The 27,528-nt window shown below is 34.5% G+C and overlaps 1 protein-coding gene and 1 long non-coding RNA gene across 3 annotated transcripts; one reads left to right on the top strand and one right to left on the bottom strand.

The window, feature by feature from the left end:
* Positions 1-18,514: 18,514 nt before the first annotated feature.
* On the top strand, positions 18,515-20,621 carry LOC147404389 (uncharacterized). Its single transcript, XR_015177215.1, has 2 exons — positions 18,515-19,013; positions 20,401-20,621. It is a non-coding gene; the product is annotated as an uncharacterized LOC147404389 (long non-coding RNA).
* Positions 20,622-21,415: 794 nt separating this feature from the next.
* LOC147404388 (putative protein S-acyltransferase 16) lies at positions 21,416-26,473 on the bottom strand. 2 transcript variants are annotated; one of them, XM_086440322.1, is made up of 5 exons: positions 25,823-26,473; positions 23,471-23,563; positions 23,272-23,373; positions 23,056-23,130; positions 21,416-21,861 (listed from the first exon to the last, which is right to left on the bottom strand). In XM_086440322.1, exons 1-5 carry the CDS (start codon positions 25,952-25,954, stop codon positions 21,841-21,843), a joined length of 423 nt encoding a protein of 140 aa, XP_086296448.1. In that variant the 5' UTR covers positions 25,955-26,473; the 3' UTR covers positions 21,416-21,840. The 2 variants fall into 2 exon arrangements, with proteins under 2 accessions (XP_086296448.1, XP_086296447.1); XM_086440321.1 differs by lacking the exon at positions 23,471-23,563 and having other exon boundaries at positions 21,427-21,861; positions 25,823-26,368.
* Positions 26,474-27,528: the final 1,055 nt, after the last annotated feature.

Genomic DNA, 27,528 nt, shown 5'->3' with positions numbered 1-27,528 from the left:
AATGTAGGACCCATTAGTAGCTCTTAGGAATTTTTTTCATATTTATAAAAAATAAAAAGGATTATTTATAATTTTGAATGAATTTAAGGGCTAATGTAAAATTTTTGAATGTACATATACATTGCACCATAAAATTTATATTTTATTATATATAATATATATATATGGGAGCGGTTCGGCGGCCCTAAAGTCTAACAACTTTGTTGCCAAGTTTTTTTTTGGGCGTTGATCGAGTGGCATCGGACGGTTCGGATAGAAATCACGGTTTTAAAGTTAAAAACCACGTTTTTACAAGTTGCCCCCTAATCAATCAATTAATTCTTTATTAAATCCCTCCTCTTCTTCATACACGAACCTCTCTCTTCGCACTCTCTCCCAGTTCTTACATAAGAACCGATTCAGCAAAACCCTCTTCTTCTTCGAACTCTCTCACCGGAACTTCGACGCCAACTGTAACTCTCACTCCATCTTCGCACTATCTCTCTCTCCCTCTTCTTACACAGAACCGATTGTAAAAACCCTCTTCTTCTTTGAACTCTCTCTCCAAAAGGGAGCTTCGATGCCAACTGAAACTCTCACTCCATCTCAGAATTGAAACTCTCTCGCCCTCTAAAATCCCTCTCTCTCTCTCTCTCTCTCTCTCTCTCTCTCTCAAGAGAACCCAATGGTTCTCCATCGGATTTTGGCACCCAAACAACAGTTCTCGCCATTGCTGTCGCGTGGACATTGCTCAAGAGGTTCTGGTACTGAGTTTTAGTTGAATTACCCATATTATAATTGACATTGATTCGTATATGAAATGGTGTATGTTAGGAAAACAAAATGGAACTGTTGTTATAGTTTTTTTCTTCTTGAATTGTACTCTGAATTTATGAAATGGTGTATGTTTATGTTGGGATGATAAAATTATAAATGAATGTCTACGGAAAAAATGTAGAAATAGTTCCCAATATGTTTATGTTGCAATAAATGGCCAGTTGGGTTAGGATTTCATGTCCACAAAATGAAGCTATCACATGTTGGTACATAGGTACCAACATGTATGGGTCAACTCATATATGGTCCCATAGGTGTCGAATTTAGATAGTTACGATTTGGTTAACAATTCTGAATGTCAACCAAGAAGCATGCTTCGAAACTTGTAAGTTTAAGATTAAGAGTTTTACTTTCAATTTGGTAAAAAATCCTTCACTATCACAAAAGATTGGAGTGGTAGAGAAGGGTTCAACCCTCAAACATGCAATTTAGCTATGGCCTTCACTATCAGAAGCAATTGCCTTTTCTTTCTTTTTTCCAAGGAACCAAATAATATTTCATAAGCAAATCCTACAGAGTCCATACAATTGTAAATATCAGAAGCAATTTCCTCTTCTATTTTTTTTTTCCAAGGAACCAATAATTTTTTATCAGCAAATCCTACAGAGGCCTGTACACACCACCACCAATGATTTGAGTTCTTATACTAAGACCAATTTTCATAAACCAAAACACTTGTGAATGCCACACAAATCTTGAGGACCATCTAACCATTTTTTTCCCCATGTTGGGAGTTTGTTGATTGTGATATTCTTTTTTTTTCTAATCTTTAGGTCCATGTCTTCATTACCTGGGCTTTGTTGTTGTCATCATCACCAACAAGGCAGAGACTGATTCAATGTATACAAGACTTTGCCAATTCAAGAATATTAGATTGTCTCTTCCAGCATATTCCATTGAAGCTTGGTACCAAATAGCTTGAAGAAGAAAGACGTTGAGCTTCCAACATGAGTGTCTCAGGCTGCTAGTGCAGCAACACGTGCAATCACGACAGGCTCTTTATTGTTTTCTATCAAAGGTCTTGGCATGTTGGGACCGAGGGAATGGCATCACTTGCTGGTGCAATTAATGTCCTCAAAGGCAACAATGATTGGAGGACACCAAAAATGATGGTTTCACCTCCGGGAGGCACCCATCAGAGAGAAGGTTGCATCAGATGATGTTTGCGGACAGAGATTATGAAAGGTCGAAGAGATGGGCTTGGGAGAGTGGAGGACATGAGCTCAAGACCACATGTTGGAAATACAGAAAAACTTCGGTAATTATTTGGGAATATACCCTTTTCAAAATGTATTCATAAAAAAGTCACAGTATTACACCAACAGTTGATGAGGTTTCCAAAGTTGCTATCTTAAAGAGAATCATAGACTCCAAATAAAGATCCATTGTTGAATTTTTTTGTTGCTTAGAGCTAGATTCATTTTCATCTAATAAGTTCATAGCTTTAAGAGTTGGTGACACAAAGTTCACAACTTCAAGGACAGATGACTCTGTTGTGTCATCTTAGCTCTGTTATTCTTACCTTTTGGTCAGCTTAGTTCAAAAAAAAAAAAAAAAAAATGAAGAATAAAACTGATAAATTTAGACCAATGATGATTGCTGTAACAAATCTTTGAGACGATTATAGATCTACCCAAGCAAAGCAATGGCGCCAATCTTTTAGATAGTTTACTTTGAATAAAGGGTAATATACCCCTCAATGTGTGAAGGTCATTGTCAAACAGAATACAAAAAGAAGAGTAATAACGGGTCTGGCATTAGCCATCAGCATCCCCACTTGGTAATTCTATTGACATTCCCGCTGCAATAACTTTCTTATTAAAATTTCAAAACTAAAAAAATCAATAATAGCAGATTAAAGCTGGGGACTATTTTAATTAGAGCTTCTATTAGCAACCCAACTTTTATACCCCAATTTCTTAAATTTTTTTTTTATCACACCCCAATTAAAGATTATTACACTCTTCAAGCATTACAAAGGTTTGGCTCATATTATAATCTCAACATTACAAAGCATTATAACAAACACACTCGTACAATCAATTCCAATTGTTGTTTACAATTATGATTAGGGTCTGGCATTAGCCATCAGCATCCCCACTTGGAAACATCGAAGTTTCAACCATTTATGTTTTGCTGGTACCCGAGTTGCTACCAAGTTCTCGTATAAACTCATCTGCACAAATCATTCAAAAGTTATAAGCTTGAACACTGAATATGCAGATTAAGTTATAAGCAAGTGACCACCATGTTCAAAATTTATAAGCTCCACACATTGCAGAAACTTCAAAAGAGAAGGGTTGATGCAGGTACTGATTGCATAAAATCAGGATGGGTTTTAACCTGATTGAATGTAACTAAAGTTTTAATTTCGCAGCAATTCATTTATTAAGTTAGGGGATTGCTATTTGATATGATTTGGGAAGAAAGGATTGGTGTTACAAGTAAAAAAAATTGGTGTTATAAGACATGGACTGATGGACAACACAATAGCACATAACATACCTTCTGTACGCAACAGGTACAACTCCCAACTCTGTATTGAGCCATGTATTGGAAGACAGGTTGAGAGAGATCAAAATGGTGCTGAGGAGGGTTACACTAGCCCCCCCGCACCTGCATTGTTTGGGAGAACATTGTTTGGTGGGAAAAAATTAGTGACTGACCAAAATGGAGCCAAGCAAGCACCACCTTGTATGTACACAAGAATACATATGTGAATTTTTTAGAACAGTAATACATGGAAACATGGTGTTTACAGTACCAGGTGAGAACTATAATTAGCAAAGAAAAGTTAAAGGACCTGTGTAAGTTTTATGAGAGCAAAGTTGAATCTAACAGCACTATAATAAGAGCTTTTTGAACAAATCTGTACACTAGATTCTTCATTGCTGTCGTGAGAAATGATCTCGATATAGGCACTTGTAAATTATGAAAAATTAGCATTAGAAGTGCACATGTATTTTAAAAAATTTCCTACTTTTAAAAAATTTCTTGGTGAACAATGGTAAACAAGTTCGGGTTCGACCATTATTTGGTAGGGTTTCAGTTCAGATTAGTCGAAATCAGACTTCATAATTTTTTTTTTTTTGGGATAAAACATCATCTTCAAAACCCATCATATTTAACCTTCTTAAAAATCATATCTTGTTCTTAAGATCAAAAAAAAAAAAACAGGAAAAAAGCAAGAAGAACCCTCTTCTTCATATGGTAAAAACTACAAAATTTACAAGGGTAACAATTACAACCCAAAAAAAAAAAAAACCTGATTTCTTTAATATCGTCTAAGTAAAAAAAAACCCATCCACATTATCTTTCAAATTCAAGAACTACAATAAAAAAAAATAAATACCCAATCGATTTTCCTAAAAATAAAGAGTTAAATAAATACCCGTTCGATCGAATAAAAAGAGATTGACGGCGATGGCGACGGCGAGAGAGGGTTGAGAGAGCTCCGAAGACAATGAGATCTCAAGTAAGTTCGAACTGAAACTAGAGAGATCGAGTCACATTCGTCGGCGATGGCTTCGGGTCGTTCGAACTGAAACTTTTGAGAGAGAGAGAGCGAGTGAGCGAGAGAAAGAGAGAGAGAGAGAGAGATGGCGTCAAAGTGTAACTTGAGAGAGAGATGGGTTTTCGAGCCAGAGAGAGATGTTTCAGTTGGGTTTTGTGAGGGAGGGACCTTCAAAGAAGAGAATGAGAGAAGGCTTAGGGACTTAAAATAGAATAAAATAATTTTAGAGGGGGCAATTTGTAAAAACGTGGTTTTTAATTTTAAAACCGTGTTTTCCATCCGAACCGTCGGATGCCACTTTAGAGGGGGCAATTAGTAAAAACGTGGTTTTTAATTTTAAAACCGTGTTTTCCATCCGAACCGTCGGATGCCACTCGATCTAACACCCAAAAAAACTTGGCAACAAAGTGTTAGACTTTAGGGCCGCCGAACCGCTCCCATATAATATATATATATATATATATATATTATATATATATATGGGAGCGGTTCGGCAACCTTAAAGTTTCCACAATATTATGCCAGACATTTTTTTGTAAATCACCTTTGATGGGGTTAGAAGTTTTGGAATATGCTGATTTTTTGTGAGGATGATCTCTACGGTGAAGAGATCATCCTCACTAAAAATCAGCTTATTTTGAAACTTCTAACCCTAATTTACAAGTTGAAGAATCGTAGACTATTCATTTTTGTAAATCACTTTTGATGGGGTTAGAAGCTTTGGAATAAGCTGATTTTTGGTGAGGATGATCTCCTCATCATAGAGATCATACTCACAAAAAATCAGCTCATTCCAAAACTTCTAACCCATGTTTTGAAAAATGTTTGACAAACTTTAAGGCTGCTAAACCGCCCCTATATATATATATATATATAATATAATAATATAATATATATATATATATATATAGGGTCTCGTTCAACAACAAACATTTTGGCAAAACATTTTTCAAAACATGGGTTAGAGGTTTTGGAATGGGCTGATTTTTGGTGAGGATGATCTCTACGGTGAGGAGATCATCCTCACCAAAAATCAGCCCATTCCAAAACTTCTAGCCCCAGCTTACAAGTTGAAAAATCGTAGACCGTCTATTTTTGCAAATAATTTTTGATGGGGTTAGAAGTTTTGGAATCGACTAATTTTTGGTGATGATGATCTGCTCACCGTAGAAATCATCCTCACCAAAAATCAGCCTATTTCAAAACCTCTAACCCATGTTTTGAAAAATGTTTTGCCAAAATGTTTGTTGCTGAACATTTCCCACATATATATACTTCCATTAAATTATAAATTAGGTTGGGTTCGGACCCATCCATGGTTAGAGTTTTAGTGTCCCATTCATAAAGGCTATAGCAACCGATGGTGTCAAAGTGACACATATTTATTGGAGAACAAACACATTGGGCTGCGTGAGACTAAAATAACGGCTCAGTTAGGAGCCGATGTGTTTTAAACTCCAGCAATCATATGCTAAATAGACACCGGCGCCTTCATACCTTGACTTCAAAAACCGAAGTGCAACCGGCGTATATTAAAAACCGGATTCGGATAGGTACAAAACGGTCTGACCGTTGGATCAAACCGATCTGACCCAAATATAAAAATAATATTTATCAAAATATAAAAATCTATAAAAAAAAAAAAAAAAAAGAAACTGAAATAATTAAAAAAAAAGGTCAAATAAATACAAGCATTTATCATTGATATAAACTAGGTAATTATAAGTATTTGACAGATAAAACTTCAACCATTTAAAATTCATTGCATATATCTGATTTAAAAAATAAATACATAAAACATTTCTTTTGACTTGATCGAAAGTTATGAAGATGGATAAAAGACACAACCTTCCAAAATAAAATTAAATTAAAATTCAATAGTGAAAATTTAGAATAATAGGCATACAGTCATGAAACTTTACTTACAAATAACTTGGCACGAAAAGTGATCTTTTTTTATTTTTTAAAAATGAATTGGGATCTTATGCACCTAGGGTGGAGGATTAAAAGCCTCCTCTCACACCTCAATGCATGCCACGTAATCTACAATCAAAGGGAAGTGGATCCTCTGTAGCACATGTTCCTGTAACAACCCTGTAGCACACTTTAAACAATTGAGAGGGGTTTTTTTTTTTTTTTTTTTTTTAAAGTAACATTTCAAACTCATGTGTTCATGACTTAAATCAGATTTAAAAAAAAAAAAAAAAAAAAAAAAAAAGACAATCAAAAATAAGTTTTTTTTTTTTTAATGCAGATCCATGTCTTTAAAAATGAACGGCTACTGAATTCTCTTAGATTTTGGGTGTGAGATCTAATTTTATCACTGATGTGGCTCTCTTCCAACCATTTAAAATGTGCTACAAGAACTGTGTGCTACAAAGAATCCCCTTCCCAATCTAAGGAATTAATGCTTAAAATTTCTCCGTGTCGAATTTCCTTGATTAAAGACTTATGTGGCATGTGTTAAGGTGTTGGAGGAGGGTTTCAATCCTCCATCTTGATGTATATTAAAAAAATATATTCCTTTAAATCATTAAATTTAAGAGAGCCACAACTTATACTTATTTCACCCCAATTTAAATAAATATAGGGTGAATCTCCATTTCTTGCATTGAAAATGAAATCTTTTGAATTCACTACACTGTTCATTTAATTCCCAAAACTTGCATTCGTCATTTTTATAATATATAAACTTGTGAGTTTGTCACTTTTAATATTTACGAATTTGTTATATACTAGTAAATTCATTGATTATAAAAGTGAGGAATTCACTCGAAATTCATGTTTTGGGATTATAATGAATAGTGTACCAAATTCACAATTTGGACACAAGTTGCTTACATCTTGGGAAAATTTCCTAAAATGCATAGGTCAATGGTCGGGAATAATTAAAAGTTGGAGTGTCAATAAAAACCTCCTTCTCACTCCCTCTTTTTTTTTTTTTTTTTAAACATTTCTCGTATTGGATTTAGGATTTTATACGAGCCTAATCCTAATTGCAAACAACTGCTGACGTTGTTTGATTGTGTCATAATGCTTTGTAATTTTGAGGTAAAAACTTCATCCAAACTTTTGTAATATTTAAATGGTGTGTTTATTCTTTAATTGGGGGTGTTCTAAGTAAAAATTGGGTGCCAATAGAAACTCTCAATTTAAGTGTTTAAATTCTTAAAAATTTAACATTTTCACTGAACCGATCCGATTGGCGGATATTTTTAGAAATTAATTTTTTTTACAATCGGTTCCCCTTCTAAAGACTTGTGGGTCTGATAGAACCAGCTCCAACCGGTCGGTCCGATCCGGTCCAGGTTTCATGACACCATGTCCTCATTTGTTTAGTATTTTTCTTCCCTATATATTGCGAAGCAAAGAGTGGGAAAGGGAAAGGGAAACTGAAGGTTGGAAGCTCTTTAGCGTTGTTGGAAAGTTTGTTCTCGGCGTTGAGATTAAGGTAATTACAAAGGATTGATTTCTCTTTTAATTCCGACTATATTATATTAATCATTTTAAAGAGCAATACATAATCTCTATTCTCTTCTTCACTAAGTTTATTTCTGGTTAAATTAACTCATTGGGTTTGTCTATAATTCTTAAGCGATAGTTATTGGTTAATTAACGTTCACATTTGAAGAAATATGGGTGGGTTACTCTGTGTGTCTGTGTGTGTGTGAATATGAGATCTTTACAGAAGGAGATAAAGAGTTCATGCTCACCACTACGGATTGAGTTATGTTTAGTTCTCATGTGAGTAGAGAAATTATTCTAAGACCAACATAGAGATTCTCACTATACTATTTTATTTTTGCCAATCTAAACTTAGAGCGGATTGGTTCAAGCCTAGTATGTTGGCTTGTAGTTTTCTTCTTGTTGCCTTTTTTTTTTTTTTTTTCATTATTTGTGATTTACTTCACTGTTCACTACGCGGTTTTCACTGTTCACCACGCGGTTTTCACTGTTCACCGTTCACTGTTCACAGTTCACAGTTCACTTTTCACTGGGATATTAAGATATTTTTTAGCTAATTACAGGTATTTTTTAGCTGATTATAGGCGACAGGATGAATCCCCTTCATAATCTAGCAAATGCACTTGCAATAGTAACACAATGGTTTATGATGTGGTATGGTTCCTTGGTGAATCTACTTCGAGTTCGAGGTGACCAACAGCATAATCAAGATCCACGAGTAAGTTATCTCATAATCTAATTCTGTATTTCTTTTCTATGTAATGAACGTCTGATGTGCCTCCCGCCCCCTTCTTCTGACACATCCCTATCGCAGAACTGTAGAATAGATCTTTTGTCTCGGGATATGCATAATCATTAATCTTTTTTGTGTATCTCGAGGCAAATGATCTATGATTCCATGATGGGGGCATGTGTCAGAGAGGGGTGTCATATTATCATGACTATTATTTTTTAGATCAAATTCTCTCATACTTCTTAGTACCTAAAAAATTAATTTCCTCTCTTTTTTACCATCTAGGGAAGTTCAAGTGTCGGGGCCCCCCACTCCTGCTCGATCAGTAAGTCCCATGGAACCTATCTCAAAACATATTTTGTTATGTATAATTCATTTGATTAATGCGAACAAGTAGAAATGTCTATGGCCAATTAGCATAAAGGTATTGCTTGCACTTTCAACATATTTAACAAGATAAAAAAAATAAAAAAATATTTGCCCAACCTTTTGTTAATATTTGTAAAAAAAAAAATTGCATAGTAACCAATTTCCACGTTTACGCCTTCAAAAATGACACGTGTAATTCAATGGAAAGGTTTTCAGCTAAAATTACTTTTTAAAAAGGATGGGAAATGTTTTTCGATTCTTTTTTCTTTTGGGCGGACCTCATTCTATTCCCTTGGCAAGGAGTAGGGGTCATTTCCGCCAAAATCTGAGATACTCTATTTTAAATGCCACGTGTAATTCAGAAGAGAGGTTTCTTCAAAATTTTGATGCGGCCGGTCCTCTTCAAAGTTTTTTTTTCCATTAAAAACTGTCAACTTTGACTTTTGAAAAAGCCTTGATTGTGATGATGAAACGAAACACGTGTGGGAGGCTCCACAGTTTTTCACACTGAAATTTTATACCTGTGGATTCCGAAGAAATAGATCCTTACGAAAATTAAACTGCTCCCATGTCTACGTGGCATGTTTTGAAATTTTATACCTATGGATTCCGACGAAATAGATCCTTACGAAAATTAAACTGCTCCCGTGTCTATGTGGCATGTTTTGGTGGGAGAAGAAACACATTAGACTGCTTGACCAACTTAATTAGGAGTCCGAGATGATTTAAACTCCTATTAAAGCATGTCACATAAAACACCATTCTTATAGAAGTACGAGACATCGTATTGGATCGAGTGATTTTTTGCTCACGGATTTTTTTGTTCACAGTGCAATCAGACTCCTCAGAGTATACCAAGTCAAGCATGCAAGGGTAGTTCTATAAGTAGAGAAATTTATTAAAATAGAATACTTTTTAGAATTATTTATTACAATGGAGCATTATACATCTTATTTTTAAAATGGTAAGTAATAGTTCTTGAAAATTTTATTTTACCAAACGGTATAAACAATAATTTTCAAAATTTTAATATCGAAAATATCTTTTTTTTTTTTTTTTAAAGTGTAATGTCAATGGAATCTTTTGAAACTGTACAAAAATAAATTTTGATCTCAAGTCAAAAGAATCCTGTTGACATTGAATTTTTTTTTTTTTTTTAAATGTTCTTTGTCTATGGGAAGTTATTGTTTGTACTGTTTTGATAAAATAAAATATTTCGAAAAATGGTAACTTACCGTTTTTAAAAAAAATTCAAAATTGTTCCATTTTGGAAATTATTCAATTTTTGGTGTATGGTTTGATAAATTTGCCTTGTAACTAACAAAGGATAGTTTTTTAAATTAGAGATGCCACTCAACACACGTGAATTCATGTGATTGGTGGATCGTGAATTTCTATGAGCAAATAATTTTTCAAATTGGATCCTAGTTTGTTTATATCTTAGTGGTATACACTTTTTATGAAGATAATGAAATATTATCTAAGTGGTATATAAGTTCGATGGAGATCCTCAAATGTTGTATGCAATGCAATCTTTACATTAATAAGAAGTGAATACTAAGGTCTTAGATTTCAACGGGGGCATTAGTATCCTCCACCACCATGTTTCATATATATATATATATATATGAAGCGGTTCGCTAGCCTTAAAGTTTGCCAAACATTATGCTAAACATTTTTTGTAAATCACTTTTGATTTACAAAAAATCATCTCATTCCAAAACTTCTAACCCTTGTTATGAAAAATGTTTGGCAAACTTTAGGGCTGCTAAAATGCTCCCATATATATCAACAGCCCTAAAGTTTGCCAAACATTTTTCAAAACATGGGTTAGAAGCTTTGGAATGAGCTGATTTTTTGTGAGGATGATCTCTATGATAAGGAGATCATCCTCACCAAAAATCAGTCTACTCCAAAACTTCTAACCCCATCAAAAGTGATTTACAAAAATTAGATGATCCACGATTTTTCAACTTGTAAACTAGGGTGAGAAGTTTCAAAATGAGCTGATTTTTGGTGAGGATGATCTTTTCACCGTAGAGATCATCCTCACAAAAAATCAGCCTACTTCTAACCCCACCAAAAGTGATTTACAAAAAACTGTTTGGCAAACTTTAGGGTTGCCGAACCGCTCTCATATATATAGGGGGCGGTTCAAGGGCCATATGTAAAAACATATGAAAAAACAATGGTTCTTCAAAATATGGGTTAGAGATTTTGGATTGAGCTGATTTTTTGCAAGGATGGTCACAATGATGAGAAGATCATCCTCACCAAAAATCAACTCAATCAGAAACTTCTAAATCCATCAAAAGTGATTTACAAATTAATGACAAAAATTGACAAAAAATCGACGGTCCACATTTTAAAATCACTTTTAATGGGGTTAGAAGTTTTAGATTTGACTATTTTTTTTTTTTTTTTTGGATGATCTTCTTATCATAGAGATCATCCTCACAAAAAATCAGCTCAATCCGAAATTTCTAACCCATATTTTAAAATTTTATTAATGTTACATTGTTTTTACATATATTTTCTCATATGTCCCTTGAACCTGACCAATATATATATGTGTGTGTGTGAGAAATGTTCAGCACCAAACATGGGGTTAGAAGTTTTGGAATTGATTGATTTTTTGTGAGGATGATCTCTATGATAAGGAGATCATCCTCACCAAAAATCAGTCTACTCCAAAACTTCTAACCCCATCAAAAGTGATTTACAAAAATTAGATGATCCACGATTTTTCAACTTGTAAACTAGGGTGAGAAGTTTCAAAATGAGCTGATTTTTGGTGAGGATGATCTTTTCACCGTAGAGATCATCCTCACAAAAAATCAGCCTACTTCTAACCCCACCAAAAGTGATTTACAAAAAACTGTTTGGCAAACTTTAGGGTTGCCGAACCGCTCTCATATATATAGGGGGCGGTTCAAGGGCCATATGTAAAAACATATGAAAAAACAATGGTTCTTCAAAATATGGGTTAGAGATTTTGGATTGAGCTGATTTTTTGCAAGGATGGTCACAATGATGAGAGATCATCCTCACCAAAAATCAACTCAATCAGAAACTTCTAAATCCATCAAAAGTGATTTACAAATTAATGACAAAAATTGACAAAAAATCGACGGTCCACATTTTAAAATCACTTTTAATGGGGTTAGAAGTTTTAGATTTGACTATTTTTTTTTTTTTTGGATGATCTTCTTATCATAGAGATCATCCTCACAAAAAATCAGCTCAATCCGAAATTTCTAACCCATATTTTAAAATTTTATTAATGTTACATTGTTTTTACATATATTTTCTCATATGTCCCTTGAACCTGACCAATATATATATGTGTGTGTGTGAGAAATGTTCAGCACCAAACATGGGGTTAGAAGTTTTGGAATTGATTGATTTTTGTGAGGATGATCTCTACGGTGAGGAGATCATCATCCATTTTTTGTAAACCATTTTAGATGGGGTTAGAAGTTTTGGAATGGGCTGATTTTTGGTGAGATCATCCTTACCAAAAATCAGCCCATTTCAAAACTTCTAACCCATGTAGGATAAAAATGGTTGGCTAAAATGTTAGCCAAAATGTTTGGTGCTGAACAGGACCCTATATATATATGGGTCCCGTTCAATGGCAAACATTTTGGCAAAACATTTTTCAAAACATGGGTTAGAGGTTTTGAAATGGGCTGATTTTTTGTGGGGATGATCTTTACGGTGAGGAGATCATCCTTACCAAAAATCAGTCCATTCCAAAACTTCTAGCTTCAGTTTACAAGTTGAAAAATTGTGGACCGTCCATTTTTTGTAAACCATTTTTGATGAGGTTAAAGTTTTGGAATGGGCTGATTTTTAGTGATGATGATCTCCTCACCGTAGAGATCATCCTTACTAAAAATCAGCCCATTCCAAAACCTCTAACCCATGTTTTGAAAAATGTGTTTGCCATTTAACGCTACCCTATATATATATAGGGTCTCGTTCAATGGTCAACAGTTTGGCAAATATTTTGGCAAACACTTTTTCAAAACATGGGTTAGAGGTCTTGGAATGAGCTGATTTTTGGTGAAGATGATCTCTACGGTGAGGAGATCATCCTCACCAAAAATCAACTCATTCCAAAACTTCTAGCCCCAGTTTACAAGTTGAAAAATCATGAATCGTCCATTTTTTGTAAACCATTTTTGATAGGGTTAGAAGCTTTGGAATAGGCTGATTTTTGGTGATGATGATCTCCTCACCGTAGAGATCATCCTCACCAAAAATCAGCCCATTCCAAGACCTCTAACCCATGTTTTGAAAAATGTGTTTGCCAAAATGTTGGTCATTGAACGCTACCCATATACATATATATATAGGGAAATGTTCAACACCCTAAGCTTTACCCTACACTTTAACAAAGATGTTTTGTCCTACATCGGTTAGAAGTTTTGGAATGGGCCGATTTTTGATGAGGATAATCTCTATGATTAGTAGATCATCCTCACCAAAAATCAGTCCATTTCAAAAAATTTAGCCCCATGTTTATAAGTTGAAAAATCGTGGACCGTCCATTTTTTGTAAATCATTTTTTATAGGATTAGAAGATTTGGAATGGGCTGATTTTTGGTGATGATGATGTCCTCACCATAGAGATCATCTTCACAAAAAATCAGCCTATTCCAAAACTTCTAACCCATGTAGGACAAAACACGTTTGTTAAAGTGTAGGGTAAAGCTTAGGGTGCTGAACGGGACCCATATATATACATATATATATGGGAAATGTTCAACAACAAACATTTTGGCAAAACATTTTTCAAAATATAGGTTAGAGGTTTTGAAATAGGCTGATTTTTTGTGAGGATGATATCTACGGTGAGGAGATCATCATCACCAAAAATCAGCCCATTCCAAAACTTCTAACCCATCAAAAATGGTTTACAAAAAATGGACGGTCCACGATTTTTCAACTTGTAAACATGGGGATAGAATTTTTGGAATGGGTTGATTTTTGATGAGGATGATCTCCTCACCGTAGAGATCATCCTCACCAAAAATCAGCCCATTCCAAAACCTCTAACCCATGTTTTGAAAAATGTTTTGTCAAAATGTTTGCCAAAATGTTTGTTGCTGAAAGGGACCTATATATATATATATATGGGTCACGTTCAATGGCAAACTTTTTGGCAAAACATTTTTCAAAACATGAGTTAGAAGTTTTGGAATGGGCTGATTTTTAGTAAAGATGATCTCTACAGTGAGGAGATCATCCTCACCAAAAATCAGCCCATTCCAAAACTTCTAACCCATGTTTACAAGTTGAAAAATCGTGGACCGTCCATTTTTTGTAAACTGTTTTTGATGGGGTTAGAAGTTTTGGAATGGGCTGATTTTTGGTGATGATGATCTCCTCACCGTAGAGATCATCCTCATAAAAAATCAGCCCATTTCAAAACTTCTAACTCATGTTTTGAAAAATGTTTTGCCAAAAAGTTTGCTAAAATGTTTGCCATTGAACGCCCCCTATATATATATATATATATATTAAAGGAAAATTTACCGAAACATGCACCTTACTCTTTTTTTTCCCCTTCACTAAGATAAAATAGGTGTGTTTTGAGGGATATTTTCATCAAAAGAAACATGATTGTAAAGGAGCATCCCAATGGAGCTAAGACATTGGCCCATTTTAATAATTTTAAATTATGGTTGATGCGAGTAATGGAGTCTAATGTATTTGATCTACTCCAGGTTGCGTTAAGTGAAGCTCAAGAGATTGTAGTTCAATTTTCAAAGAAGGTGCTTAAGGTTGCTTTTGGGATTATTTCGTTCTCTACAGCTGGGACATTTGGTTTGTTTCAACTTAGCATCGATAATACAAGCAATCGAACAATGAAGTTTGTCTACACAGTTTGCCTCGTGTCATTGTGCACATCTTTTGCTAGTGCAATTGTAGTTGTGACGGTGATCTTCATCATGGATCGCAACTTTTTGGGAAATGGTATGATCCTCAAATCCACAATCGGACTTGCTATCGCAATGGCTGCACTAGGCTATGGCTTTGCAATAGCTCTCCTTCTACTCAGGTTGGTCTAAGTCTCTAATATTGAAGTTGTTGTATTGAACCAATGTCGTTTCATAATTGTAATAGTAAAAGGGCTCTGAACTACGCAAAATAAGTTTCCATTAGGGAGATGGTTTGAATAAATTAATATAGAAAATTTACACAATCTATAGAAAGCATGTGTTTTTCATCTCATCTGAGTCATACATTAGATGCTCTGCTCTCGTTCTATGCTCAAATGGGGATATATATGTCTCTATTGTTGACTTTATTGTTTGAACCAATATTGAGGCCCCATAATACTAATAGAAAATAGGATCTGAGCGACACAAAATAAGTCTCCATGAAAGTGAGCTGGTTTGAAATGAGTTTATACTAATTAATCTATAGAAAACATGTGTTCTTCTTAATGTTTGATGCTGTCTCATACGTGATTAGCATTTTCCTAAATTGTATCCACTAGAGTGAGACAATGATTGAAAGCACTTCTAAATGTCAAATAAAATTTTATTTTATGACCATGCATAACAATAAAGTGTCAAATGAACGAATATAATGGGACATTGTATCCCTAGAGATTTTTCAAATTAAAATACATAATTAAAAGTGAGATAATATCGCCCCTCATATAATGATTGTTGATAAAAAGTGATCAACTTTTGCTAAATTTACGAAAAAGTGATCAACTTTTGATAAATTTACGAAAATTATCTGCTTCTCCTCCTTAGGAGAACGTGACTTGCTTCTCTTCTGTGGGAGAAAATGATCTACGTTTCTTTCAAATGTCGAGGTTTTGGTATTTATAGAATCAAGTAAAGGTGACTTTCCAATTATATCTCCAACTTAAAATATTTTAATAAATTGATTTAAAGGTCGAAATTGTTTTTTCTCAATTTAAGTAGTTATTGGACCTTCTTAATGGGTTTGGGCAATTTTAATAATTATAAGACCAAAGATCAACTGTTTAATGATTTATGAAACTCATTTAGTGGGTTTTGATGGTTTCATTGTGAATTAACTCAATTTATGGATGTATGGTTCCACAACTTGATATCTATCACTTGGATAAGGAATTTTAATAAAAGCAATTTTATGGGTGTGTGAAAATCTAAGTCCATACCATAAAAAGCAATTTTAACAAACATGCCAAATTTAAATGTAGGACCCATTAGTAGTTCTTAGGAATTCTTTTTATATTTTATAAAAAAAATAAAAAAGATCATTTGTAATTTTGAAAGAATCTAGTGGCTAATGTAAATTTTTTGAATGTACATGTACATTGCACCATAAAAATTTTATTTTATTTATATATGATGTATATTATATATACTTCCATTAAATTATAAACTAGGTTGGATTCGGACCCATCCATGGTTAGAGTTTTAGTGTCCCATTCATAAAGGCTATAGCAACCTATGGTGTCAAAGTGACACATATTTACTTGAGAACAAACACATTGGGCTGCGTGTGACTAAAATAACGGCTCAGTTAGGAGCCGATGTGTTTTAAACTCCAATGATCATATGCTTCATAGACACCGGTGCCTTCATCCCTTGACTTGAAAAACCGTAGTGCAACCAGCGTATGTTTTAAAAACCGGATTCGGATAGGTACAAAACGGTCTGACCGTTGGATCAAACCGATCTGACCCAAAAATAAAAATAATATTTTATCAAAATATAAAAATCTAAAAAAAAACACTGAAATAATAAAAAAAAATAAGTCAAATAAATACAAGCATTTATCATTGATATAATTAGGTAATTATAATTATTTGACAAATAAAACTTCAACCATTTAAAATTCATTGCATATATCTGATTTAAAAAATAAATAAATAAAAAAACATTTCTTTTGACTTGACCGAAAGTTATGTAGATGGATAAAAGACACAACCTTGCAAAATAAAATTAAAATTAAAATTCAATAGTGAAAATTTAGAATAATGAGCATGCAGTCATGAAACTTTACTTACAGATAACTTGGCACGAAAAGTGATTTTTTTAATTTTAAAAGATGAACCGGGATCTTAGGCACCCAAGGCGGAGGATTAAAACCCTCCTCCTACAATGTGAAAAAAAGCCCAAATTAGATGGCCTTGGGCCGTCAAATTTCATAAAATTCGATGGATCAAGAGATCGAATTGCGTAGAATTTTTTCACTGTCAAATTTTTTATTTTTGACAGGTCGAAAACTGTCAAATTAATGAAGAATGTGAGAAATTCGACAGCTCTAAGCCGCTCAAATTTGGGAATTTCAAGAATTTGGCGCGTCCTAAACCGTCAAAATTCAATTTTTAAAATTCATGGACCTTGGCTCGTCAATTTTTTCTGTCAAATTTCCCAGTTTTCACGTTGTGTCCCACACTTCAATGTATGTCACGTAATCCACAATCAAAGGAAAGTGGATCCTCTGTAGCACATGTTCCTGTAGCAACCCTACAGCACACTTTACCGATAGGATTAGGGAGGTAGTGAAAAAAAAAAAAAAAAAAAAGTAACATTTCAAACTCTTGTGTTCATGACTTAAATATGATTATAAAAAATAAAAAAACAATCAAAAATAAGTTTTTTTTTATGAAGATCCATGTCTTTAAAAATGAACAAAATTCTCCTATATTTTAGGTGTAAGATCTAAATTTATCACTGATGTGGTGGCACTCTTCCAACTGTTTAAAATGTGCTAAAAGGTTGCTATAGGAACTGTGTACTACAAAGGATCCCCTTCCCAATCTAAGGAATTAATGCCTAAAATTTATCCATTTCGAATTTCCCTGATTAATGACTTATGTGGCATGCATTAAGGTGTTGGAAGAGTGTTTCAATCCTCCACCTTACTGTATATTAAAAATAAAATATTTCTTTAAAATATTAAAAGTTAAGAGAGCCCCAACTTTTACTTATTTCACCCCAATTTAAATAAAATATATGGTGAATCTCCATTTCTTGCTTTGAAAATGAAAATTTTCTGAGTTCATTACAATGTTCATTTTAATTTCCAAAATTTGCATTCGTCATTTTTATAACAAACATACTTGTCAGTTGGTCACTTTTAATATCTACGAATTCGTTATACATTAGCGAATTCATTGATTATAAAAGTGACGAATTTCACTCAAAATACATGTTTTGGGATTAGAATAAAATAGTGTACCAACATCCCAAATTGGACATAAGTTGCTCATGTCTTGGGAAAATTTTCTAAAATGCATAGGTCAATGGTCGGGAATAATTAAAAGTTGGAGTGTCAATAAAAGCCCCTTTTCTCTCCCTCTTTTTTTTTTTTTTTTAATTATTTTAATTTAAAATTATGCTTTGGATTTAGGATTTTATATGAGCCTGATCCTAATTGCAAACAATTTGCAGAAGTTGTTTGATTGTGTTATATAATCTTTGTAATTTTGAGTGGTAAAAACTTCATTCAAACTTTGTAATATTTAAATGGTGTATTTTATTCATTAATTGGGTTGTTATAAGTAAAAGTTGGTGTGCCAATAGAAGCTCTCAAATTTAAGTGTTTAAATTCTTAAAACAAAAAACTAACGTTTTCACTGAGCCGATCCGATTGGTGGATTTTAGAAAAGAAAGAGTAATGCTGCGGTGACGCACACCATACACTGTGATTCTCACAGTTATGACGTGGCATAGTATCCACGTCACCCATTTAATGAGTCAGCTTCCACGTCATTTAAATATTTAATTCTCCTCATAAGCTCTCTCTCTCTCTCTCTCTGTACTCGGTTCATTTTCTGGAGATAAAAAACGCGACCTTTCTCCAGCGTTATACTCCAGCTCTCATGTCCCTCATCTTACACTAACTAAATCCCCAAAATGCCCCTGATCCTCTCCTTATTAACTTAACTGCCTTTCATCCTCTCCTTCTCGCTTGCTAACAAGCGTTCCAAAGAAACCAAGAGACCAAACCAAAAATGAGGCAGAGCGAGTTTTACTACAATGGCTTTCGTGTGCATAGCGACCTATGCCACCGCGATCTTGAAGGATCCAGGTCGAGTTCCAGAGACTTTCGTGCCAGATATCGAAGACGCCGATCCATGAAATTAAGAGGAAGGTCAGTTGATCTTTGCGTGATTTCTTTTACTTTTCTGTGATTTTTTTTACTTTCAAGTGTTTGATCTTTTGGGGTTTTTGTTATTGCTTATGTGATGTTTCTTCTTAATTTGATGTGAGAAACTTTTAGGGTTTCGATTTGGGTATTTTGTTTCTTGGATTCGGTGGTAGATCTTAAACAACATGAAAATTTGAAATGGCACTCTGGAATCTGGATGCAGTATGATCAAGATTTAATTTTTATGGAATCAGACATTTAAGCTAATATTTCAGCTTAATTAACTTAGAAAACATATAAAATATCAGCAATTTCAGAGTGTGAAATTCTCGCTTTTCTTCCATTAATTCTGGTATTGTATTTGCTGGTGTTTAGTTTCTTCCTGCTCCTCGATTTTTGTTTGTAGGATTACTAAGTTTCTCCTGGGAGATGACATGAAAGTTTTGAGCTCTAATGAAAACCTAGGATTTCTTAAAATTTGGGAAATTTAAGTTCTATGTGCATGTTTGGACCTTTTGAATTTAATCCCACTTTATAAGAAATGTATTTCAAAGGTTCTCAAGAGGAAACATACAGTAGAAGTATGTATGGTCAGAACCTCTAGTGCCTCTACTAGGTTAAACAAGCCCTAGCTAAAATCTATTTCATCTTTAAATTTTACCAATATATATATATTAGTTTAATATTCTCTAAAATACATGTCTGGACAGTTATGGCTTTCTATATATCTGAAAGGAAAATCCTACTCTCCTCTTTACTATCTCTTTTCTTTGGCGATGCTAAGTAAGTCTTCTGTTAATAGAAGTGTTTTATGTGTAGATCTTTCAAAATATGAACTTTGAAGCCCTTCTCTTTTGAAAAATCCTTTCGGAATTAAGATATACCAATCTCCTGAAATAAATGATTGAGAAGCATATATAAGTGCCTGGTACCAGTAGGACATTACATGGACCAATGTGTTATTAAATTATGCCAGGTTGGTTGGTATGATGATAATGGTTGAAACCTATGTTAATTAATTCGTTGATTTGCACATCTGAATTTTGTAAATTAGTAAAATGTGCAACTTCCCTAACAATTTGTTCATTTCATGACTAGTAATTTCCAGAATTTCACGGGTAGTTGAATTCTGTTAGTTGGGGAAGTTGTACATTTTGCTAATTTACCAAATTTTGGAGACTTCTAGTTAGCAAGTCTCAATTTGTTTTGAAGTCTGGATCTATTTTTTGTATTACAGGTAATTCTCACTCATAAGTAGACAGTATATGACATTTGTTTCAAAACTTTGGTGTTGTTTTTAATTATTTTAAATAAATTAGTTCACTTGGATATGTTCTTCTAAACGTTACTTTTATATGGCGAGTTAATTATGTAGTTTATATTTGTGCAGGACGAGGGCCACACGATGTTGAAGTACCGACTCAAGATGAGAATATATTCCTTAAGCTTCTAATGACATGTGGTTATTGGAAGCCTTGAGAGCATTGTTTTATGAGATTAGAGAAAAGGAACATGTGTTTTCAATTGGAATATCCAGTTATACAAATTTGGATTCTTTGTGAATATTGGGTTTGATATAATAGATATCTTTTTTGTATGTTTTGGAGTGATTAGGTAATGGTCTTAATGTCTAGAAAGATAGTTACTTTTCATTTGTATTAGAGAACACTGAATTAAAAAGTTATCTTAATTTCTCTCTAAACTATTCAAAATGTAACTTTTATGATTAAGACATGATTTTTGCTATATAAGATTGACATTACAATGTGAAATTTATGTTCTTTAAGATTATGTTTTTTTCCTCTCAATTGTATTTTTTTATAAACAATATCTATTGCTTCTTATCCATGCATTCCTTTAGATCAGGATTCCAATGACCCTGATCTTTCAAAACCGAAGTTTCCTCTCTTGCATGAATGGCATTTCCGATCAAGGCTTGATCGCTATATATGGATTATTGGAATGATATATATGCCTATTATCATCCAACAGTGAGATGATGCAATCTAATAGATTTTATTGTGAGATGATGCAATCATAATTTGTTTTTAGATTTGTCAGTTACAAGTTTTATTGTCCCAATTGTACGTATAACACTAAATTGTAAATATAATTTGATCTATCTTGCTTATAGGTTCTTTTGTGTGTGTGTGTACTATCCATCGCTAAATTTATGGACTATGTGTTAATATAGATTGAAAAGTGGATGGAGAGATTGGAGGAAATAGAAATTGAACGTAGATTATCAATGAAAAAAACTGTCATTTTGATTTCCTTAATGGTAACCTACAAAATCTTGTAATATCCGTCTAGAATTTTCCCCTCTAAATTTTTGTCTGATGCACGCATTTTCATAAAAAAATTTAGGTAGGATATCTGTGGTTCGAGCACATATACATCATAGATGCTTGAATATACACATGCGAATAGAGACATTGTAATGGGAGATACACATTAACTTTTGTACCAAATACTCAAACTATAAATTCAACAATTGGAACAAAAAAATGGACTTGAAATCAAAGGAATTGAAAGCAAGTATAAATTGAAGATCAATCCATATGCATATAATAAAATCAAATACTTTTTTACAACCACTTAAAGCTATCAAAACCTACAAGAAGACAAAAGAGGTGAATATATGGGTGGTAACCCATCTCTAATTAGGCCATTTGGAGAATCGACAAATAGGGTAATGCTAATGATATTTTACAAAGGAAGATTAGTTAATTAACATTAAGAAGGCCATTGCTTGTGAAGATGGGTTAGCTGACAAGATGAGAGGCAGAGACTAGAGCTACTGCTTGTGCCCACACCTTCAGTCGAGCCTTCACATCTCTTGGATCATCATCTGCATCAATTAATTAACAAATTCATTAGTTTTGAAACCTCTTTTGGCCAAAATAAGATAATTCATGCATTTACATACAACAACAATAAAAACAAGACAAAATTACCCAAATAGAGAAATAAAAGAATAAGGAATTGAGTAATCTAATCAAGAAATTAGAACTATGGATCTTCTTCTACCATTATATATTTTTTAAAACAGCAACACAATTATCTCAACAAGCAAATATAACCCATTTCTTAGATCAAAGATTCTCATTTAATAATCCTTGACTACCATTACAAATGTTTTGTTGAACTCTATTTTCACTTAAAAAATTTCCAAATAGAGAAACAAAAGAATGCAAGGTATTGAACAATCTAATCCCACTATAATAATTAATTATTCAAGCAATTACAACTATGGATACTATTCTACCAATTTTTTTTAATAAAAAAAATACCATCATAATTATCTCAACAACTAAATATAACCCATTTCTTAGATCAATTAATTCAACAATCCTAACTACCATTAGATATGAATTTTTGAACTCTGTTTCCACTCGGTATCTCTTCAAATAAAGAAACAAAAAAATCCAAGGAATTGAGCTATCTAATCCCCCAATCATAATTTTTCAATAAACTAGGATTATGGATCTTATTCTGCCATATTTTTTTTAATGCCAACATAATTTCATATATAGTAGTAGATATCACATTTGGGCCTAAACCATTTCTTGAAATTAGGTGTAAGCCATAATATGGGACAGAAACAACCATGGTTGATTCTTATTTGACAAGTATGTAAAATTGAATAAAATGACCCATTTCTATATTGTAACGTTCAACTAAAAAAATGGTGAAACTCGGTTTGCCTTTGAAATGTGTACACCAAGATTACGATGAACACCTGAACATTCAATGCATACAAGAATGCCACGATTTAAAGATGCTCAATCTGGCTCAAGAGCTCCACAATCAGCACATTTATCGTTTTCACATACTTTTCTCAACAAATCTATTAGTTTCTCACTTTTCATGCTCAACCGTTGTTGTTGTAAACTTCTAAATGACCGTTCACGATGGCCATCAACACACTAATCAGGATATTGAATAAACACAGCCAGCAAGCAGATGCACAATAAACACAGCCAGAGTCAAACTGGTAGGCTGTTATACGACTTCAAATTATAAAATTGCCACTTTAACTTACATAAAATCTAAATGAGACCCCACTCCACTTTTCATCCTCTTGAGCATCATGAGCAGCAGCACCCACTAGCAAGACCTGAAACAAAATCGTATACTTTTCTTTTTATGCATCAATAATAATCATTAGGGGAAGTAAGCTGGGATTGAACCCATGATCTCCCCTTTGCAACCCAATGGCTATAAAACCCCATAGGACTAAAAAGACATTAAAGCGTACCAGGGAGTGAAGGCATGTGATGACGGCATAAATCACAAAGACAAGGAAAACTTTATAGTTTGCATGGCCCACACAGTTGTTGATCCAGATGCAGTGGTGGTCCTGTATTCAAGAAATGGCAGTTTTAACACCAAACAGAAAACTATTTAGATAACCAGTATGCCATGACTAGGTAATAAATAATATAGCTCATGCATACCATTCTTAAAACACATCTTTTGCAAATACGGCAATGATACACACGAGGAGGCCTATAGTGGGAACACTTTTGGCAAAACCTCAAATCCCCACCCTGCAAGCAGGGGCGGATTTACAGTGGGGGCAGTGGGGGCAATTGCCCCCACAAGAATTTCTAAAATTAATAGGGAGGTATTAATAATTTGAAATTTTTTTTAACATTCTACTGCTTTGCCCCCACAGAAGTTTTGAAAATTTTTTTATTTGTAATTTGCCCCCACAAAAACTTTTAACATTCTACTGCTTTGCCCCAATAGAAAATCAGAAATTTTTTCTATTTGTAATTTGCCCCCACGAAAACAAAATCCTGGCTCCGCCCCTGCCTGCAAGAAAATCAAGACAATATAAAATAAGGTTTTGGATTGGAGAAATTCAAGCTTCTAAAAGTACTCCCAAATTTAATACCGAAACACGACCAAATGTCAATCTACATTAGTTTTTCCTTCTGTTGATATGATCAACTGGGGCTACTTTTTTGGCGAAAAGAATCGTGAAGAAACAATGCCATCTTTACACTTTGGAATAGATGGTGGGGAACTTTTACTTCTATTTAGAAAGAAATCATATAGAAGGTCAAAGAAACTAGGCAAGCATATTGCAATATATCACCCTTGAAAGTTGTGATTTATGATGTAAATGTACAAAGTTTTTTTTTTTTGATAGGTAAGATGGTGAAGGCGGGGTTTAATCCCAGGTCCATGGTATTACCATTCATAGAGTTTAAATGTAAACAAAATTTTTCCACCAAGTATAACAACAGGACGTGATAAATTCTTGAAATATATTATGTACTTGTTTAGCCTATATTTTCTGGAGAAAAGTCTGTTGCATACATTATTTTAAAAGACATTAGAGGCCTACATCTGGAGCCTCTCCTAAGGGTTGGCCTTCCCCAGAAAGCCTACACCTTTTAGAGGGGAAAAAAAGAGAGTAAAAGCTTATAAAACACATCTACCAAAACTTTAAAAAGGCATATCTTGAAGCCTTCCACGCCTTTTCAAGTTTCGTGTCATCTGGATGTAATTAACATGCATAACTTTTGGTGGTAGGTTGAGGTGGCTTACAAGCTTAAATAGTTCAATTTCATTTTGTGGTTTCTGTTTTGCTCTTAACACTTGATTAAACAATAATAGCTATTCTAGATTAAATAACATCAACAAAAAACATCTCCTTCCCTTTTATATAAAGTGAAACAATATTTTTTTATTAAACTTCCTCTTTACTAAATTTATCCTATTATTTATTTATTTTATTTTTAATATTTAGTAAAATGTGGGGTTCATGAGGCAAAAGCCCTACACATGGAGGCTTAAGCCTCTCTCTTTAATGAAGTGCTCTGCCCCACCCATCAGGTTTAACAAAAGAGAGGGGCTTCAAAGTTCATATTTTGCAAGATCTACACATAAAACACTTCTATTAACAGAAGACTTACTTAGCATCGCCAAAGAAAAGAGATAGTAAAGAGGAGAGTAGGATTTTCCCTTCAAATATATAGAAAATCATAACTTTCCAGACATGTATTTAGAGAATATCATTAACTAATATATATATATATATATATATATATTAGTAAAATTTAAAGATGAAATGGATGTTAGTTAGGGCTTGTTTAACCTAGTAGAGGCACTAGAGGTTCTGACCATACATACTTCTACTGTATGTTTCCTCTTGAGAACCTTTGAAATACATTTCTTATAAAGTGAGATTAAATTCAAAAGGTCCAAACATGCACATAGAACTTAAATTTCCCAAACTTTAAGAAATCCTAGGTTTCCATTAGAGCTCAAAACTTTCATGTCATCTCCCAAGAGAAACTTAGTAATCCTACAAACAAAAATTGAGTGGGAAGAAACTAAACACCAGCAAATACAATACCAGAATTAATGGAAGAAAGGCGAGAATTTCACACTCTGAAATTGCTGAGTTGTCCATTTTTGACAATCCAATCTTGTAGCAAACCTTACTGTGATATTAGATATGTGGAAATTACATAAATTATTTAACTAAAATTTTCATTTTTATGTGTTTTCTAAGTTAATTAAGCTGAAATATTAGCTTAAATGTCTGATTCCATAAAAATTAAATCTTGATTATCCTGCATCCAGATTCCAGAGTGCCATTTCAAATTTTCATGTTGTTTAAGATCTACCAACGAATCCATGAAACAAAATACCCAAATCGAAACCCTAAAAGTTCTCACATCAAATTAAGAAGTACCATCACATAAGCAATAACAAAAACCCCAAAAGATCAAACACTTGAAAGTAAAAAAAATAACAGAAAAGTAAAAGAAATCACGCAAAGATCAACTGACCTTCCTCTTAATTTCATGGATAGGCGTCTCTGCGTCTTCGATATCTGGCACGAAAGTCTCTGGAACTCGACCTGGATCGTTCAAGATCACGGTCGCATAGGTCGCTATGCTGCCTATGCACACGAAAGTCATTTTAGTAAAACTCGCTCTGCCTCATTTTTGGTTTGGTCTCTTGGTTTCTTTGGAACGCTTGTTAGCAAGCGAGAAGGGGGAGGGGGATGAAAGGCAGTTAAGTTAATAAGGAGAGGATCAGGGGCATTTTGGGGATTTAGTTAATGTAAGATGAGGGACATGAGAGCTGGAACGGTGGTGCCACCCACTTTCGTGTGCAAGGAATGGCAGCAGAATGTGGAGACACCGACATTTGAAGGTTAGTTGGAGGTCGGTGGACTGGACTCCGGAGTGTAACGCTGGAGAAAGAAAGGTGGCGTTTTTTCTCTCCAGAAAATGAACAAGTTCAGAAAGAGAGAGGGAGAGCTAATGAGGAGAATTAAAATATTTAAATGACGTGGCAGCTGACTCATTAAATGGGTGATGTGAATACTGTGCCACGTCAGAACTGTGAGAATCACAGTGTATGGCCTGTCACCCCAGCATTACAATTGGTGCCCTTTTTGAAGACTTATTTCAAGCCATCGTTATTATATCGCGTCCTCCTCCTTTGAACCATCGCACCTCTCCCTCACCTCGTCCTCCTTTGTTATATCGCGTCCTCCTTTCCTTTGAACACCTCTACCTCACCTCGTCCTCCTTTGTTATATCGCACCTCGTCCTCCTTTATTATATCGCGTCCTCCTTAGAACATCGCATCTCTCCCTCACCTCGTCCTCCTTTGTTATATCGCGTCCTCCTTGGAACATCGCACTCACCTCGTCCTCCTTTGTTAAATTGCGTCCTCCTTAGAATATCGCACTCACCTCGTCCTCCTTTGTTATATCGCGTCTAGAACATCGCACCTCTCCCTCACCTCGTCCTCCTTTGTTATATCGCGTCCTCCTTAGAACATCGCACTCACCTCGTCCTCCTTTGTTATATCGCGTCTAGAACATCGCACCTCTCCCTCACGTCGCCCTCCTTTGTACATCGCGTCCTCCTTTGTACATCGCACTCACCTCGCCTTCCTTTGTTATATCGCGTCCTCCTTTGAACATCGCACCTCTCCCTCACCTCGTCCTCCTTTGTTATATCGTGCCCTCCTTTGTACATCACCCTCACCTCGCCCTCCTTTGTTATATCGCGTCTAGAACATCGCACCTCTCCCTCACCTCGTCCTCCTTTGTTATATCGCGTCCTCCTTAGAACATCGCACTCACCTCGTCCTCCTTTGTTATATCGCGTCTAGAACATCGCACCTCTCCCTCACCTCGTCCTCCTTTGTTATATCGCGTCCTCCTTAAAACATCGCACTCACCTCGTCCTCCTTTGTTATATCGCGTCTAGAACATCGCACCTCTCCCTCACGTCGCCCTCCTTTGTACATCGCGTCCTCCTTTGTACATCGCACTCACCTCGCCTTCCTTTGTTATATCGCGTCCTCCTTTGAACATCGCACCTCTCCCTCACCTCGTCCTCCTTTGTTATATCGCGCCCTCCTTTGTACATCACCCTCACCTCGCCCTCCTTTGTTTTATCGCGTCCTCATTTGTTTAGTATTTTTCTTCCCTATATATATATTGCGAAGGAAAGAGTGAGAAAGGGAAACTGAA

This window comes from Akebia trifoliata, chromosome 4 (assembly GCF_017979445.1).
Source record: "Akebia trifoliata isolate Shusen 1 chromosome 4, ASM1797944v1, whole genome shotgun sequence".
Classification (NCBI taxonomy): Eukaryota; Viridiplantae; Streptophyta; class Magnoliopsida; order Ranunculales; family Lardizabalaceae; genus Akebia; species Akebia trifoliata.
The sequence above is the reverse complement of the archived record's forward strand: the minus strand, read 5'-3'. Positions and strand labels throughout refer to the sequence as shown.